Genomic DNA, 18287 nt, shown 5'->3' on the forward strand with positions numbered 1-18287 from the left:
TGCCGAGCCCCCCGTGGGCCCCGCCGCGCCCCGCGCCCGGCAGCCGATGCCCGCGGCCGGGGAGCTGGAGGAGCGGTTCTCGCGCGCACTGGTGAGTTGGGGGGGCGGCGCGGTCCCCAACTTCCAGCGGCGATCGGGCAGAGTGCGGGCCGCTGATGGAGCGGGATGTCGCGTGCGGGGCCCTGTGTACCTCCTCATACCAAGAGCTGAGGCTGGCAAAGGCAGCCGGATTGGGTCCCTGCACTTGGGGTAAAGCAGAGTCAGGAACCCACCACTGCGCTGCCACTGTCGCCAGGTGGGAGCTGGAGTCCCGAGTCTAGGCCATGGGAGGGCGTCTGTAGCAGTTGGCTGGGTCTGGAGGTCGTCGGGTCCCCAGACAGGAGCACGGGGCTCCTTGCACTTCTCTCCCTGGCCTTCTCTGGACCAGCTGGCTGCCCTGTGCATTCTCTGCCTTCTCTGGCTGGACATGGGTGGTGGCAATGAGGGCAGGCTGTCCCCAGGCTGCATGGAGGGGCTAGAGTGAGGACCTCAGGGACGTAGGCAGGACAATCCTAAGCCCGCATTCTCCTTCCCACTGCTGTTTGCTGGGTCCCTGCATGGTCCCACAGGGCGGTGTCCTCTGTTCCTGGGACTGTGACTGCTGCCCCTCCAGGAAATGAGGCTGTGGCTGGAATGCTGTGTGTGTGGGGGCTCCTTGCACTCGGCTGCTGCGGGGCCCCTCTCCACCAGCCCCTCTGTCACCTCCCCAGGCCAAACCTCCGCAGCCCCAGCTGGCCACATGGAGAGCCGTCCCAGGGACCCAGCAGCCCAGCTGGGGCATGGTCTGCTCCTGTGTGGCCATGGATAGGAGGTGGGCTTTGGGGTGAGGTCCAGGCTGCCCCCTTTATGCTCATGGCTGAGGAAGAGCCCTGTGAATGATTCAGATGGTGGAAAATCCAGAAGTCAGGTCCTGCTGTGCCGCTAGCTTTAGGACGTGACTGCTCAGCCGGCTGTGGGAGGCTGAGAGGGACCTTAGGGGTGCTTCCCAAAGAGAGGGATGTAGGTGGACAGCAGCACTCTACACCTCTCAAGTCCCCAGAGCGCAGCCTGGACCACCTCTCTGAGGGCCTGGCTCTCCCCACCCACTCACACAAGGTGGCAGCCTGCCCTCTGCCCTGGCACCTGGAGCTCCTGATCTCCATGTGAGCCCACCTGCAGGTGCACTGATTCTGTAATTCCTGGGGGTCTAAGGAGAGTGGAACTTCAGATTGCTTAGGGGCCCCACCCTTGGGGATCCCCAAGCCTGATGGGAGAAGTGTGGTGCTACTCTTGGGGTCTTATCACCCCAAGTAACTCTTTTCTGCCTGGTAGAACAGCACCCCAGCACCCAGAATGCCCCCTTCTTCTGTGGGAAGCGCTTCTCCAATGTAAGAGCCATGGTGGGACACCCTCTTTCCAAGAAGGGTGCCCTGCTTCAAGGGGGTGGGAGGAAAGAGGGTTGAGAGGGTGTGAGGCTGCTGCTTTGACAACCATGTGGAGGGACCGCCGGCTGGCTGCCGGGGACAGGGACACTGCTGGAAGCCCTGTCAGTTGGCCCATCTCTCTCCTCTCATATGCCCTGGCTCAGGCTGGGCAGTGTCCGGACCGGCCTGCTTCCCTTGGGACTGGGGTACACCCCTTTGGCTGCCCAGGTACAGCTGGGTATAGACTAGCACCCCTAGTCTGCTGAGGCAAGGGAGTCCCAGGGTGATGTCCTTGAAGGGCCTGAGTTGTCACAGGGATGGAGGACACCCTTCTATTTGTGTTCCTGGCCAGGTACTGTGGGAGTCAGGTGTGGCCCTGGTGTCCTGTCCTCATCTCTGGGGCCAGGTGACAGCAGGAGGGGTGAGGTTGACTTTGGGTCTGCCTGCAGCAGATGTGGCCTCATGGGCAGCTCATTTCTGGGGTGAGGTAGGTGGAGTTGGGGTGCCCCCCATAAATGGTGGCAGTGGTTTAGACCCTGAAGTCAGATGCTGGGCTGCACAGAGGTGGAACCAGGGATGTGCTGGGCATGATTCACAGGGACATATGGGGCAGCTGGCAGTGGGCTGAGTCGATGAGCAGGAGCAGGTGGGGCCGCAGCCCTGGGCCACCTCTGCATCTTTGCTGGGAACACAGCGTTCTGGAAGGTGCTTTGGGCCCCCTGTCTCGGAGGGGCCGGGTTGCTCAGAGGCTCAGATGGGCTTTGGATTGGGGGGTCAGGCTTTTGGGGGCTAAGTTTTTTTGCCACTTAATGCCACTGTGGCCTTGAGCAAGTTACTTCACTGGTCTGAGACTTCAGCTTGTTCCCAGTGGAAGACAGTACTGAGGGACAAACTGCCTCAGCAGAGTGGCTAGGGCTTCTTGGGGTGAGCAGCTCAGTGCCTCCTGTAGACCAAGCAGCAGCAGAGCTCTCCACTGCAAGGAAGGGGAGCTGACCTGTCCCTGTCTGTCTTGGGGTCCCTGGCTCACCCATCCTCACCTCTCCTGAGACCCCCAGGTTGGCCCTGAAGCTCCAGGAGCCCCCAGATCTATATCCACTGTGCAGGTCAGCCACAGGGAGGCCTCAGCCTGTGCTGCCTGGCTGCCGGAAACCACGGAGATCTGGCCACCTCTCAGGAGGGTGGGGCGCAGTGGCTAACGGCAGCCGTGTGCATATGTGGGGGTGGGGAGCCTCCACTTCCCCTTGACACAGGGTGTGTTGGGGGGGGGTTCCCCAGTGAGTAAGAGCTCAGTGTGGGTAACAACAGGAAGTGTAGGGTGCTGGTGGCAGGAAGTGGTGCTGGCTGGTCCTGGTTCCTCAGATGAGGCCCTGGGGCTGGACTTTCTGCAGAAGACCCCCACTTTGCACTGTCCTGCTACCCTTTCTTCTGAGGAAGGTGGGCAAGTGAATTACTCCCCCCATGCCTCAGTTTCCCCTTTATGAAATGGGGATGTAATGGCATTTATGTGGTATGCTTGTCATAAAGGCGTTAATGCACATCAAGTGCTGGTGTGGGCCCAGCCCAGAGGAGGGTTGGGCGTGCTGATTACCGTCCTTCTTGTCCTCTTGCCAGCCTGCCTGATGGCTTGGCTCCCACCCTCCCTGCTCTAGTCCCTGCTGTGGAGTTCTTACCCCTGCCTCAGGCAGGGTCACCCCATGGCCGTCTCTGATCCTGGGGCTGCTTATAGAGCTTCAGGAAGGGTGCATGGGAAGTAATTGTTTCTGGAGATTTTCCAAGGGCGAGAGAGCCAAGCTTGGAACTCCTTTGTGGTGGGGGAGCTGGAAGCCATGGGATCTCCAGACACTGGGATTGGGGTCCATTTGGCAGGACTGCACCCAGGGAAAAGGGGGGCTGCTGCCTTGGGATGCAGATTCTGCTGAGATTGAAAGTGAAACTGCAGGGTGTGGTTCTGTCCAGATGTGGCCTCAGGAGTGAACAGGGCGGCTTCTAGGGCAGGGCTCAGCATGGGACTTGGAGGCTGGATCCCTCTTTGCGTCCAGAAGGTGGGGCAGGGAGCGAGACCATTGTCCTGAATGCTGTGATAGGAAGATTTTAGGCTCAGCTCCATTTCTTAGCCTTGCCCCAAAAGGTGGATCCCACTTGTGGGGTGCAGAGCAGCAGGGGTCAAGGGCTGTTTTTATTGGCCAAGCCATAGAAGTGCATCTGTCTCACCTGTTTGCACGTTTTTCCCTGAGCACTGCCTTGGGTCCTCTGTGGTCTTCTCATATGAGATCCAGCTTCTTATGCTGGGTCACAGGAGGACGTCATCTTGTCCTACCATAGCTTCCTGGTGTCCCAGGCCCTGGGAGGCTGAGACAGGCTTGGTGCCCGTTTCAGACACTGAGGTGAGGTGGGCCAGGGCCTGGAGCTTTGTACCCTGCTCCAGCTCCGTGTCACAACTGCCCCCGAGAAGGCAGAGCCCTGACTGCCTGCCCTTTCTGTCTCATGGTGCTGTGTCCACACTGAGGGCCCCCGCTTGGGCTCTGCTCTTGATTTCTGCCTCACCCCAGTGACAAGTGGCACCTGCCACCCCCTCTCCCTGAAGTGCCCATCAACTTGGTGGGCACAGCCACAGTCAGGGAGCAGCTGCTAATTAGTGCTGTGCGCTGTCAGAGTTATTTCTGATTTCAGAGCCTAAATTTAGTGCGTCTGGCAGGCTGGCACGTGAGCCTGGGCTGAGGAGGCTCAGGTGGACGCCTAGCCCTATCTGCTGCTGGCAGGTGTGCCAGGCCCCTGGGGGTTGCTGGGGGCAGGCCTGGATGTGGTTCCCCCTGGTCTTGTAACTCTGGCTAGTTGCTGAAGCAACCTGCACTGGCTGTGTGGGGTGGCATAATGACTGATGGTGCCAACAGTGGCCACGAGGGTGGCAGGTGTCCAGCAGCTCCTGGCACAGTACACACCAGGGGAGCTGCTGCCTTGATCGCTGGGGACATAGTTGTGACCAGAAGGGCCCCTGGCCCAACCCAGAGCCCAAGGAGCCTCAAGTGGGTGAGAGCTGCAATGGGTCTCCCTCCAGAAGTGGCTGCCCGGAAGGCTCAGGCTCTGGGCTCTGCCCGCCCTCAGCCTTGCTGTCCATGCTGGCAATGGCTCCTGCACCCTGGCCTTTCCTGAGGCATACTTCCTTCTTCACTTGGGCCTCTCTGCACCTCTGCAGGTTGGCGATGGCTCAGTGGGGACAGGAGAGGCAAGTCCTCCAGTGCAAAGCACCCACCCCCTGGTGCCTGAGGGGTGGTAGATAGAGTTGTGTGTGTTTTCCCCACCCAGCTCACTTTCACAATGGGAGACATGTATGCTAAGTCCCTGCTCATCTGGCTGGGAGTCGGTGGGGGGCATTGTCACTTCTGGAGTGGCCTGACCAGAAGCTTAGGCAAGAAGGGCTGGGACAGCAGCTTCCTGTTTTCTGAGCTGGCTCCAGCAGTGATTTGAGGGTGAGGTCTGGTCAGAGCCCCAGATCTGCTCCAGCACCTAGTGAGGGGAGGCAGGGTGGCTGAGGCATTGTGGGGAGGTGCAGTCCCTCACCTGCCAAGGCCACTGGAGCTGGTGACAGCAGCCTTCTACCTCTGGGCTGGGGATCTGGTAGGGTTAGGGTGGTACCTCTCAGGGCAAGAGCTATATTTTGGGGCCTCAGTAAATCTGGAGTTGACTGAACTGGGGTGACCTGGTCTTGGATCTGTGTCTGTTGGAAGACCTGCTGAGCCTGAGGTCTTGAGTACTGGTGGCACCTGGTTGATTCCACAGCACTGGGCTCACCTGACATCTGCCCTGTGGCCGTAGGGGTGCCGTGGCCCTAGGTGGAGCTCCAGACCTAGCCCAGCTCCTGAGGGATCCTGTCTGGGCCACAGCAGCACAGAGATTTCCAGTCTCTGCATCGGTGATACCCATGTGCAGCTCCAGCCCCCACCCAACCACCTCAGTTCTTTTTTTTTTTTTTTTGCGGAACCGGGGATTGAACTCAGGCCCTTGTGCTTGCCAGGGAAGCACTTATTCTACTGAGCCATCTCCCTGGCCATCACCTCAGTTCTTTAAGAGACAGGAGGGAGGGGCTGGGAGGATGGAGAAGGCTGTGTGGCCTCCTTGGGAGAGTTTTTCCCTGTTGTCCATACATACTTGGTGTCTGGTGGTGCCTGGGAATTTGGGACTGGCCGGTGAGGGCTCCCATCAGCTCCCTCCTGGATCTTGGCAGAACTGATGCCCCCATATTGAAGATGGGATCTCAGAGCCAGAGGGGCCTGGGGCCCCAGGTAATGTGAACATCTGCCTCATGCCAGATGTAGGGTGACACAGCCTGTTGGACTTGGATTCATCCCTGGGTCCCTTCCTAGCTGTCGAGGCCGGGGGAAGGTGCCATGTCCTTGTTTCTCTTTGGGTTGTCTGCTTCTCTCCTATATTTGGCAGTGTAGTGGGCCCTGAGATGCCTAGCCTTCCCCATGGTGCTGGAGCCCCAGGCTCAGGGTCCCTACTTTGATCCCCAGAACTGCATGAACCTGCCTCCGGACAAGGTGCAGCTGCTAAGCCAGTATGATGACGAGAAGAAGTGGGAACTTGTCTGTGACCAGGTGCGTGCTATGGATGCCCGTGCTGACCAGGCGGCTGCTAGCAGAAGGGGCTTCGCCTGGCCACTGTCTCCCCACCTGTGTGTCAGAGCAGGATGGGTCCAGGGCCCGGCAGGGGCATCCTTCCTGGTGCCACTCTGGGCCAGGTGGGGCTGGTAGGACAGCTTAGGCCCTAGGAGTGGGAGGGTAGGAACCCTGTCCTTTCCAGTGGGATCAGGGAGGTGCAGTCCAGCAGCAGTCCAGGGCCAGCTAGAGGAGACCCTGCTTCTGGAGACTTCCAGGCCCCGTGTCCACCTGGCTGACCCTGCTGCCCATGTGGGCCAGAAAGATGGTGCACAAAGGTGGGGGAAGGTGGCTGCAGTGGGTTGCATGGCAGCAGGCAAGGAGTAGGGCCTCCCAGGAGACTGGTGGAGCTTCGGCTAATGGAAGGCATGGGATGAGCTGGCTGGGCGGCTGCCAGAGAAGAGGCTATAGGAGGCTAAGGCAGTAGAGGATCCAGGGCATGGGGGGGGGCACATCTGAGGGTTTGGGAGCTGGGAGAGGGCCTCCGTGTCCACTGCATGGGGAGCAGGAGGCTAGTGCAGTACTGGGAAAGGGCTCAGCCTGCGAGCAGCTGCCTTTCCCTCCTTCCCTGGTTGGTCCAGGTAGGGTGAGGAGAGGGTGTCACCTGCTGGCTGGTCTGAGGCCCCCCCAGAGCAAATGTGGTGGTACCACCAACCCTCCTGTTCCACCCCAGGCAGGTCAGGGACTCGGCTTCCAGGGTCACAGGGCAGTGGCTAGAACCGGGCTGGGGTCTTCTCTGCTGGGCAGGGGGACTGGCCCCTGGTGCTCAGAGGCAGCTTAAGACTGCCCAAAGCCCCCATGAGAGCAGAAGGGACCTCAGTGGGGGCTGGTCTTCCCCCCAGGGCAGCTCTGCCTGGCTTCCTGCCCACCTGTCCACCTCCCCAGGAGCGGTTCCAAGTCAAGAACCCCCCTGAAGCCTACATCCAGAAGCTGAAGAGCTACGTCGATGTTGGGGGGGTCAGCCGAAAGGTCGCAGCAGACTGGATGTCCAACCTGGGGGTATTTCTCTCCCTTTATCTGGGCCTCTCCACTTCTCCTCAGGGCTCTGGCAGCTGGAGCTGTAACCGCTGGGGTAGACTCTGTGGGTGGGTGCCTGAGTGCATGTGTGTGTGCTATAGAGACCTGAGGGGGCCCTGGGTGTGCCTTTGAGAGTGTGCATCTATATCCACGAATACATGTGTGCTCTGTGTGCCTGTTTATGAATGTTAAGTGTGTGGGCCTGGGATGTCTGTGTGCATGTGTGCGCACCCCATGTGTCTACATGGTGTGTGTTTGTGTCCTCCCTGTCTGTGTGTAGGTGCCATGCCCTGGTGCACATGCCACTGGCATCCAGTTGGGTGGGTGTGTGGAGGGTGAGAGGGAGTAGGGGCGTGAAAGGCCACCTGTGGGAGTGAGGATGCTGGCTGTGGCCCTAGGATTTGGAGGGCCTGTGGAGGCTGGCCCTGCCCACAGGCTCCCTGTTCCCTCCCCAGTTTAGGAGGCGTGGCCAGGAGTCCACACAGGTGCTTCGGGAGCTGGAGACCTCCCTGAGGACCAACCACATTGGGTGAGTGCAGGCTCCAACGTCCCCCGGGCCATGATCACTGGCATCCCCTCCTCTGCCCTGCATGCTCTGGCTGCCATGTCCCGCAGGCTAGCCCCATGGCACAGGGGCCCTGAGGTGGGCTGTGCTGGTGGCTTCCTCTGCCAACTCCCCTCTGGACTCAGGGTGCCTTGTCCTACAGATGGGTGCAAGAGTTCCTCAATGAGGAGAACCGTGGTCTGGACGTGCTCCTTGAGTACCTGGCCTTTGCCCAGTGCTCCGTCACGTAAGCCCCTCACCTCAGCCCCCATGCTCCCTGCAGCCCACGTCCAGGGATCCCTGCAGGGCAGCATGCCCCTTCTGGGTGTGCAGCCTGGCACAGCCCCCTGGTGCGGGCCTGTCCCTGATGGGCAGGACAGTGCCAGATCACAGCTCTTCCTTAATCAGGGCTCTGTCCCTTCAATGCTGGCTCGCGAGCTTCCTGTGTCCTATCTCCAGGTATGACCTGGAGAGTGCAGACAGTGGGGAGAAGAACTCTGAGAAGGGCAAGCCCCTGGAGCAGTCAGTGGAGGACCTCAGCAAGGGGCTGCCCCCCTCTGTACCCAGGAGCCGCCACCTGACCGTCAAGTACGAGGCCCTGAGGCACGGTGGGGGAGAACAGAGTGGGATGGAGCCAAGGGCAGATGGGCTTGGGCATCTTCAGGCTGGCGCTAGGGAGGGCCTGGAGCAAGGAGGAGCATGGGGTGGGTTCTCTGTGCCCACCTAACCCCCTCTTTTTTCCATGCGGCCTCCAGGTGCCCCCCTTCTCCCCGGTACGTAGCCCCCCTGGGGGCAGGTGCATGCCTGGCAGGCTTCCTGGGTGGTGGTGGTGGTGGGTTGGATGTGTTCAGCTGACCTCCAAGCCCTGCTGGGGTGGATGGTCTAGGCAGTGGAGGTGGCCCTTGAGCTCTGTGGACCCCAAGATCCAGCCCTGGCTCGTGTGTACGAACTTCCATGTTAGGCCCCAGCCTCTTACAATGTGGCTTATTATTCATAAACCCAACAAACATGTTTTTGTATTTACCTGTATTAGATACAAGGCAGGTACTCCTTGCCTGAGGGCCACAGTCTAGGGAGGGGAGAGTTCAGTACAGCAGGCTGGTGGCTCTGAGAAGGGAGGTGGCCATGGTCTGGGGATTTGGGATGGCCCACTGGATGGAGGCAAGGAAGGACATCCTCTGGGGAGGGGGCATCTGAGCTTCTTTGGGAGAGGGCTGCGTGGCAGGTACAGGCCAGGCATGAGGCAGGGGTCCCAGTTTGTTGGAAGCATGGTAGAACTGCCGAGGGAACTGGTGTGTGTAAGCCACGGCTGCATGCTTGGAGAAAGTAAAAACAGCAAGTCCTTTTTCAGCTGAGAATAACTGAGGTGCTCATTGAGTACTTCCTGGGTGCCAGGTACTGCTCGGCTCAACCCAGTGACCTTTGCATGAAGGTGTTCCTCTTGCCATTCTTGTTGGAAACGGAGAAGTGAGGCACAGGAGGCTAGGCTGCTTCCTAGGAAGTGTGGAGCAGGGACCTTCAGGAACCTGGCCAGTGGCCTTCTCCTGGGCCCACGGGCTATGGGTGCCCCTGCTGGGCAGTCTTCAAGGCTGTGACTGTTGCCAGGGCCTCCGGGATGCTGCTCCCCGGAACCCCCATACAAGCAAGAAAGGCACCATACAGTGTGGGCCATCCTAGGCTGAGATGCGAGGGCTGGGCCTAGGGCTGACCCTGTGGCCTCCCTGACCGTCCAGGCTGACCCCGGCGCACAGCAGGAAGGCACTGCGCAGCTCCCGCATAGTCAGCCAGAAAGATGATGTCCATGTCTGCATCATGTGTCTGCGTGCCATCATGAACTACCAGGTGGGTGGCAGATGCCCCTCCCCGCCCCCATTTTCCACCTGAAGCCAGGCCACTGGCAGGTTGGCTGGGTGGCTGTGCTTCTTGTGGGTTGATGCAGGGTGGCCCAGCAGGAGCGGTGGAAGGGTGGCCTCAGGCTTTGCTCTCTGCCAGTCCTGACAGCTCCTGGCACTAGCTTGGAAATCAGAGTTAAAGGAGAATGGGGTGAGGGTCTGGTGGAGGCTGGATGGGAGGGAGGAACTTCCTGTGTGTGGGCACTGCTCACCTGCGCTCCAGGTGCTGGGCACCGGATACTGGGTCCCTCTGACCTTGTCTCTGTCCCCAGTCTGGCTTTAGCCTTGTCATGAACCACCCTGCCTGTGTCAACGAGATCACGCTGAGCCTCAACAACAAGAGCCCCAGGTGCGGTCCAGGCCCTCGGTTGTGTGGCCCTCCTAATCAGGGTGCTGCGCCAGCTGTGCCCTGTAGTGCCGCCGGTTTCTAGCTCCCTGGCCTCTCTGTCCTCAGAACGAAGGCTCTGGTGCTGGAGCTCCTGGCAGCTGTGTGCCTGGTGCGCGGAGGGCACGACATTATCCTTGCGGCCTTCGACAACTTCAAGGAGGTACCACTCCTGGTCCTGCCCAGTCCAGAGGACAGGGGTGGGGAGTTCCATATGGGCCAAGCCAAACTGGCCAAAGGCAAGGATGGGGTGGCAGAGGCTGGGCACACTCATTGCTTTAGTGAGCTCTGCCAAGGGCTGCTGTGCATCAGACAGCATGGCAGGAAAGAAAGATCACATAGGAAATGAGAAAGTAACGGGGGAAAGGAAAGAAGAGGATGCACGAAGGGCAGCCAGTTGCAGGGTGGTTAGTGCAGGGCTCACTGAGGAGGTGAGATCTGAGTAGTTTCCAGGAAGGCAGGGACCAGGCTGGGGCTGTGAGGGCAAGGGCCCTGAAGCAGCGGTGTGTCGGAGATGAGAGCATGGTGCTAGGGAGGGGCTGGGGAGTGCAGTGCGGGGAAGAGCAATGTGTGCTGACCCAGCTGTGACCGTGCAGTAGCCTATGGAGGCACAGGGGTGGCAACTGCGTGGAAGCTCATGAGGATGCCCTGGGTCCTCTGAGCGTCGTGCCCCTCCTGCAGGTGTGTGGGGAACAGCATCGCTTTGAGAAGCTGATGGAGTATTTCCGCAGCGAGGACAGCAACATTGACTTTATGGTGAGCTGGGGGCACTGGGCTGGTGGCAGATGGGCTGGGCTATATTGATGGGAGGCAAGACTGATGCAGTGGAGAGGCACTGAGGGCCTGGCCCGAGGACCAGCTGCTGTGTCCTGGCCCCAGGTGGCCTGCATGCAGTTCATCAACATTGTGGTGCACTCTGTGGAGAACATGAACTTCCGAGTCTTCCTGCAATACGAGTTCACAAACCTGGGCCTGGACCTGTACCTGGAGGTGAGCCCTGCACCCTCTCCCTGCCCTCTGCCTATCCTGAGCCACTGCACAGTATGGCCTCAGAGCTGGGGGACCTGGCTTCAAATCCTGGCTCTGCTGCTCCCAAATCCTGAAGGGCTGGGTCGGGCTTCTTGCAAGCTCAGTTTTTCTGTCTGTCTAATGGGAGACTCAGAGCTAAGGATGATTGACATGTAGAACAGCCCTGCCTTGACAGGCCCCCAGCTCCCTGGCTATGGCTGACTTTGCCCGGTACATACCAGTGAGCTGGCTCACGCTGGGTCTTTAGCTGAGATTCCCTGCCTTTAGGAGAGAGTTCTGGAAGCCAGGCTGACATGGGGAAAGCAAGCAGGGCTTTTCACACAGTGGAAGTGTAGAAGCTGAGGCAGACTGCACTGAGGATGCTTCACATAGCAGAAGGCCATGTGTGGTAGTTTCCCTTTAGAAAGGGTCCAGGAGGGATGAATCCTGACACACAGAAGACTGGCAGTCACCAGGGACTGAGGAGGAAGGGATGGGGTGTGCTGCTGCTGGTGGAGGGTCCTTCAGGGGTGATGAAGACATTGTGGGATTTGACGTGGTGATAGCCACATGACCTTATGAATGACCAAACTGTGCTTTACGGCACTTAAATGATACTTCAATAAAAACGGAGAAGGCAGCCTGGGTTCATGCTTCTTTCCCGGATGCCCACAAGGCTCACCCACTCTTGTTTCTGGGGACAGAGGCTGCGGCTCACAGAGAGCGACAAGCTGCGGGTGCAGATCCAGGCCTACCTGGACAACGTCTTCGATGTGAGCGCCCTTTTGGAGGACACGGAGACCAAGAACGCGGTGCTAGAGCACATGGATGAGCTTCAGGAGCAGGCTGCGCTGGTGAGGAGCGATGGAGAGTATGGGGCTGCCCTGAACTCAACCCTGGGGTTCCTGGGTGTGTCCCAGAGGTCAGTGTCCCCTGCGCACTGGGCCGTAGTGTCCCCAGACCTCACTGGGGGAACGGACTGATGGATGATGTTCCAGCCCCCCATCTCCCTCCCACCTTATCACCCGCGGTCCCCCCCCCCCTCCCCGGCTTAGCTTGGTCTTCCTGGCTAACGAGGGCGCTCCGGAGCCCTGTGCTCCAAACTGCCTGGCGCCGCCCCCGCTCACCCTGTGCTGGTGTTGCAGTTGACCGAGCGACTGCGGGACGCAGAGAATGAGTCCATGGCCAAGATTGCGGAACTAGAGAAACAACTGAGCCAGGCGCGCCGGGAGCTGGAGACACTGCGGGTGCGCGGGGCTAGGAAGGGGAGGAGAGGGGAGTGGAGGAAGGGGCGCATCACTGACCCATCCTCGCCGCAGGAGCGTGTGGGCGACGCGACCCCCCCTGGCGATGGTGTACGGAACCTTGCGGACGCGACCCGGGTCCCAGCGCGACCCTCGGCACTGGAGCTGAAGCTGGGGGAGCTGGAGGCGCAGGGGCTGCTGCGGGTGCTGCGCGGGCCCGGGGACGCCGTTGCCATCGAGATCCTGCCGGTCGCCGCCACTGCTCAGGATGGGGACGCAGAGACTCCGGGGGCGCGAGCCGGCTCCCCTAGCCCAGGTGTATAGGCTCTGTCAAGGGTGGGGCTGCACAGAGGGAAACCTGGGTGTGGGGTCAGGACTCAGGAGGGGATCTGGGGGCGTCGGGGAGACCCGGGACGGGATGGGGGTGGGACCTGGGACCTTCGGGGCTGAAAGAACTGGAGAGTGAACGCTCCGCATCCCAAAGACCTGCGGGTATCGGGACCAGGATGGAGGCTGGGAGCGTCTTTTGGGGATTGGGACCCAGGGAGGGCTCTAGGATCGTCTGCCGGGCTCGGACCTGGCAGGGGTCGAGGGGTGTCTCTGGATGGGCGGCGCGGAAGCTGCGGGCTGCAGTGGGTGGACCTGGCGCGCACGTGCAGGGCGGGGGAGGAGCCACGATCGCCGGGATGTGACACCCCGCACCCTCCCCAGAATCGTCAATGGGAGCTGTGCCGCCCCCGCCGGAAGCTCCGCCTCCCCAGGGCGGCCCGGAGTCCCCGCCCACGCCCCCGCCGGCGCCTCCGCTCCCGGGAGACCCCGTGCCCCCTCCCGCGCCTCCGCTGCCCGGAGACCCCGTGCCCCCGCCGGCGCCTCCGTTGCCGGGAGACCCCGTGCCCCCGCCGGCGCCGCCGCCGCCTCTCGGGACAGTGGGGCAAGGTCCCCCTCCTCCACCGCCGCCTCCTGGAGGACCCCCGGACGCCCCTGGCGGGCGGGGCTCAGAGACTAGCTTGGGTGAGTGGACCAAAAGCCCCGCTCCCCGGGGGGTGTCCTACCCTGCTCCTAGGAGTCCTTGCCCTGCCGCGATTTACCCGCCTTTTCTCAGGCTTCAAGACCAAGAAGCCGATCCAAACCAAATTCCGGATGCCACTGCTGAACTGGGTGGCCCTGAAGCCCAGCCAGATCACGGGTACTGTCTTCACCGAGCTCAACGACGAGAAGGTGTTGCAGGTGAGAGGCCGAGGTGAATCCTCGCGCGGGTCTCAGCTCGCGTTCCCTCTGCTGGGTCCTGGGCCAGCGCAGCCCTCTGAAGGTTTGGAGGTAGAAGCTGGGTCCCTCTCCTCCTCTTTGTGCTGCTCTCCCCTCTCCTGGGAGAGTCCCGGAGTCCAGGTCACACAGGATTGCTGGTTAGTCTGTGCCGGTGGCTGGACTCCGCCAAGAGGTCCAGGCCCAGTCTTGCCCACGTTCTTGCTGCAGGAGCTGGACATGAGTGACTTCGAGGAGCAGTTCAAGACCAAGTCGCAGGGCCCCAGCCTGGACATCAGCGCCCTCAGAGGCAGGGCCGCACAGAAGGGTCCAAGCCAGGCCACGCTCATTGAGGCCAATCGGGCCAAGAACTTGGCTATCACCCTGCGCAAGGGCAACCTGGGCGTTGATCGCATCTGCCAGGCCATCGAGACGTAAGTGTCCCAGCCGCTCTGCTCCTTTCCAGACTGGGATGTTCCCCTTTTCCTGCCTACCTGCCCAGCTGAAGGCTTCCCAGCTGGGCACATGGTGCTGCATCTTTTTTTTTTTTTTTTTTTTTTTTGGCGGAACCCGGGATTGAACTCAGGCCACTGTGCTTGCCAGGCAAGTGCTTATTCCACTGAGCCAGCTCCCTGGTTCCTTGGTGCTGCATCTGTCTGAGCTTCAGAGTCCCTGCATCGCCAGAGGGGCAAAAGTGTGAGGTCTTCTCTCTGCCCACTCACAGGTATGATCTGCAAGCTCTTGGCCTGGACTTCCTGGAGCTGCTGACCCGCTTCCTGCCCACGGAGTACGAACGCAACCTCATTGCCCGCTTTGAGCGGGAGCAGCGGCCACTGGAGGAGCTGTCGGAGGAAGACCGCTTCATGCTCCGCTTCAGCCGCATCCCACGCTTGCCTGAGCGCATGGCCACACTCACCTTCCTGGGCAGCTTTCCGGACACAGCCCAGCTGCTCATGCCGGTGCCCTGCAAGCAGCACTGGGGCCCTGTGGTGGGGTGGCTGGGTGGCCAGGGAGAGAGGGCTCCCACTCAACTCCTTCCCCCTTTCCCCAGCAATTGAACGCCATCATCGCAGCTTCCATGTCCATCAGGTCCTCGGACAAACTCCGCCAGATTCTGGAGGTGAGTTCTCTGCAAGGGCTCAGGCAGTGGCCACTGTGCCTGTCCTGGGGGTGGCAGGGACCAGGCCGTGCATGCCCAGGAAGTATCAGAGAGAAGACTCCACTTCTGACACAGGAGCACCTGACACTGGGCCTGGCTAGCAGCGGTGCATCGGTGGAGGCTGGGGACAGTGCAGATGCTGGTGTTTATTGGAGCTAGAACTTAGGGATCTTTGAGCATGAGCTATAGATTCAGTCCTTTTAAAATTTGCTTGTTTTGAGACAGTCTTGGTAAATCCCTAACCTGCCCAGGCTGGGCTGTTATTCTCAATCCTTGTGCCTCAGCCTCCCAGAGCACTGAGGTGACCGGTGAACACCAGTATCCTTGGTCAGAGGTGGCCATTAGAAAGGCAGGGACTTCACAGCGTGGGAGGGGACATTAATTCAACTAGCAGCAGGACAAAACCGGGGGTGCCATGGTGCCAACCCCACATACCCTCGGGGCACAGCACGTGTCAGGGCATGATGGTCCACTGTGCACAGTGGGGATGAGGGGACAGGACACTTTGCTCCTGTTCTCTGTGCACTTTCACGGCTTCTCCAGCCCTGGTGCCCGCTGACCTTACCCTGGCTCTCGCAGATCGTCCTGGCCTTTGGGAACTACATGAACAGCAGCAAGCGAGGGGCAGCCTACGGCTTTAGGCTGCAGAGCCTGGATGCGGTAAGGAGAGCCCTGGCCTGGGGAGGGGGTGGCCTTGGCTGGTGGCTGATGCATTCCTCACACAGCTGCTGGAGATGAAGTCCACGGACCGAAAGCAGACTCTGCTCCACTACTTGGTGAAGGTCATTGCTGAGAAGTATCCGCAGCTGTCAGGCTTCCACAGTGAGCTGCACTTCCTGGACAAGGCGGGCTCAGGTAGCAGATTCTGGTCTGTGGTGGGTGTGGCTCAGTCCTGGGGCCTGGGATGTCATGGAATGGGAGAAACGGGGAATCCCAGAGTGTCACTGGAAGAAGTGGCCTCCACCCCATGCTCTTCCTTCAGTGTCTCTGGACAGCGTCCTGGCTGATGTGCGCAGCTTGCAGCAGGGCTTAGAATTAGCACGGCGAGAATTCGTGCGGCAGGATGACTGTGTGGTGCTGAAGGAGTTCCTAAAGGCCAACTCACCCACCATGGACAAGCTCCTGGCTGACAGCAAGACGGCCCAGGTGGGAGCTAGGCACGGGGAGCAGGAGATGGGGTGCAGCCATGTCTCAGGGAGCAGCAGGAGTTCAGGCCACCCTGCCGGGTGGTTGTGACAATCTATGTCCAGTGAGCACTGGGCAGCCAGGACCTGGGCAGGAGCTTGCTGGTAGCTGACCGCTGGGCTTGCAGGAGGCCTATGATGCCGTGGTGGAGTACTTTGGAGAGAACCCCAAGACCACATCCCCCTCCATGTTCTTCTCCCTTTTCTGCCGCTTCACCAAAGCCTACAAGGTGTGCGGGTATCTGAGGGTGGTGGTGCCCTGCCGCTGGCCCTGGGCATGGGGTGCATGCAGGGGATTGGGAAAGAGGCAGGGTGTTCCCCTTATCGGGCGACCCCACCCCTAGGGAGCAGAGCAGGAGGTGGAGCAGTGGAAGAAGGCAGCAGCTGCCCAGGAGGTGGGCGTGGACACCTCCTGTCCGGGAGAGCCCCCTGTGCCCAAGGTAGGCAGCTATCCCACCTGATCTGGTGCTTAGGGCATGCAGCACCTTCATTGCCCTCACTGCTGGGGACATCTGGGACAGGACTCCCAGGGGAGGGCCAGATGTATGGGGTGCTGATCTGGGAGCCCGCCCCAAGTCTCCACACAGGGCACGGCGCCAGCAGATGGACCTCATCTCAGAGCTGAAGCGGAAGCAGCAGAAGGAGCCGCTCATCTATGAGAGCGACCGCGACGGCGCCATCGAGGACATCCTCACAGGTAGGGCCTGGGGCCATCCCAGCCTCTGGTGCAGGGCTGCGCTCCCTTCGCAGGGCTCTGACTCACTGCCTCCTACTTCCACCTGCTTTTCTGTCCTTATTTCTGTCTGTGCTTCATGCCTTAGTGCTCAAGACGGTGCCCTTCACGGCCCGCACGGGCAAGCGGACGTCCAGGCTCCTCTGTGAGGGCAGCCTGGGGGAGGAGCTGCCCCTGTAGCCCAGGTACCTGCTGGCCTGGGAGCAGAATGTCATTGTCCTGGCCAGCATGTGCTGGACACACCAGGCTGGCCAGCATCACCATGGTGGCCTCCCAAGTGCATGCAGCCTGGTCCTTGGGCGTGGCCTGGTGCCTCTCCGAGCCACCCCTGAGCTTGTCTTCCTGCTCCAGATCTACGGAACCAGCCCTACATCCGTGCAGACACGGGTCGCCGCAGTGCCCGCCGGCGCCCCATAGCACCACCCCTGCAAGTCACCACAGACCTGGCCTTGTAGCCTGGTGGCAGGTGTATGCTGGGGCCTGGGGTTTCAAGGATGGCTGTGACCCCAGACATTGCTCCAAGAACCTGGACAGCCATACTTGGTGAGGGCCTGGCTTGTGACCTGTGAGGCCACTGTGCTGGCCTGGGCCTCAGCCCCAGGACTCTCCCTGAGCCTTATTTTTGTATGAGAGCAATAAAGATGTTTGCAGAATATGTGCATTGGCCCCTGCCCGCCCTTCCTCATTCCCCTCGACCCCTGCTCCTGCCCAGCTCCCTGGTGGCCTCCCTCTGCACAGCTGCCCCATTTCCTGCGTTTTACTCCCACTTGGCCCGCCCACTGGTGCCGCCCCATCTGGGATGCTGCCTCTGCACCATCTGTTTGGCTCTCATCTCAGCCTCTGTCCTCAGTGCTGAGGTGGGAAGGGTGGAGCTGGGTGAGCTCAGGGAGCTGGCCAGGGTGGCTTCTTCTCCCCTCATGGATCTTGTGTTTGGCTCGAGAGTGACCAAGAATGCAGAGCTCCGGTGTGCAGGGTGCCAAGGTCCTGGAGTGGAAGGAGGTATGCCCCAACCCTTCTGAGAAGCACATGGAGGACAAACCCTGGCCATGCAGCAGCTTGAGCAACATCCAAGCACAGGGTCTGTAGGCTGCAGGTCACTGATGCTGGGGACATGCTCTTGCACTAGCCCTGCCCATCACAAGCACAGTGTGAACATCCTGGGAGCCCCTAATGTGGAGGACTCTAAACAGGGAGCTGTGGGAAGGGGTGCTTAGGGTGCCTGCCCCTGAGGAAGGCTGCCCTTGTACACCTCAGGGCTGTGTGGATTGCAGAAACTTTAGCTGCTGGGGTAGTGAGTGGAGCCTGCGAGGGGGCGCTCACTCAGGGAGGATGCACTCAACAGTCATGTTCTGGGTCTATGAGATAGGGGTGCCCATGAGGGCAGACTTTGTGAAAGAGGAAGCTTTAAAAAAAATAGGACATCTGTCATTCCAGCTACTGGGAAGACTGAGACAGGAGATGACCTTGTAAATCCAGGTCATCTTCAACAATTTAGACCCTTTTAAAAAATAAAAAGGGCTGGGGATGCTGTGCAGTGGGGGGCCCTTGCCTCTCTTGTGGCCCTGGGTAACATCCAGTATGGCAGGCAAAAAGCACCATGGCTTTCGTGGGCATCAGGACGGTACCCGAAGGTGGGGAAGATGCAGGGAGGGGTGGGAACCTGGCTCAGTCTCACCAGCACTGGTGGAGCAGCTAGAAGCCTGTGTTTTGCAGGGTACTTCCTGCTGCCTATGTCCACAGTTTGTGGACCTGGAGGCTGAGGGTAGAGGGGCCGTGGTAAGA

The 18287-nt window shown here is 60.4% G+C and overlaps 1 protein-coding gene across 2 annotated transcripts; it reads left to right on the plus strand.

Moving 5' to 3' along the window:
- The first annotated feature begins 6 nt into the window (after positions 1–6).
- On the plus strand, positions 7–17150 carry Fmnl1 (formin like 1). 2 transcript variants are annotated; one of them, XM_023717947.1, is made up of 28 exons: positions 7–91; positions 5954–6037; positions 6983–7096; positions 7570–7643; positions 7822–7905; positions 8118–8246; positions 8414–8431; positions 9392–9500; positions 9823–9899; positions 10005–10098; positions 10617–10691; positions 10815–10925; positions 11648–11797; positions 12089–12190; positions 12263–12503; positions 12899–13198; positions 13290–13414; positions 13661–13863; positions 14154–14388; positions 14481–14549; positions 15168–15248; positions 15314–15443; positions 15571–15734; positions 15901–16002; positions 16117–16212; positions 16349–16469; positions 16594–16690; positions 16857–16944. In XM_023717947.1, the coding sequence occupies exons 1-27, from the start codon at positions 47–49 to the stop codon at positions 16683–16685; spliced, it is 3225 nt and encodes a 1074-aa protein (XP_023573715.1). In that variant the 5' UTR covers positions 7–46; the 3' UTR covers positions 16686–16690; positions 16857–16944. The 2 variants fall into 2 exon arrangements, with proteins under 2 accessions (XP_023573715.1, XP_023573714.1); XM_023717946.1 differs by lacking the exon at positions 16594–16690 and having other exon boundaries at positions 16857–17150.
- The last annotated feature ends 1137 nt before the right edge of the window (positions 17151–18287 follow it).

Source organism: Octodon degus, unplaced genomic scaffold, assembly GCF_000260255.1.
Source record: "Octodon degus isolate 3935 unplaced genomic scaffold, OctDeg1.0 scaffold00056, whole genome shotgun sequence".
Taxonomy (NCBI): Eukaryota; Metazoa; Chordata; class Mammalia; order Rodentia; family Octodontidae; genus Octodon; species Octodon degus.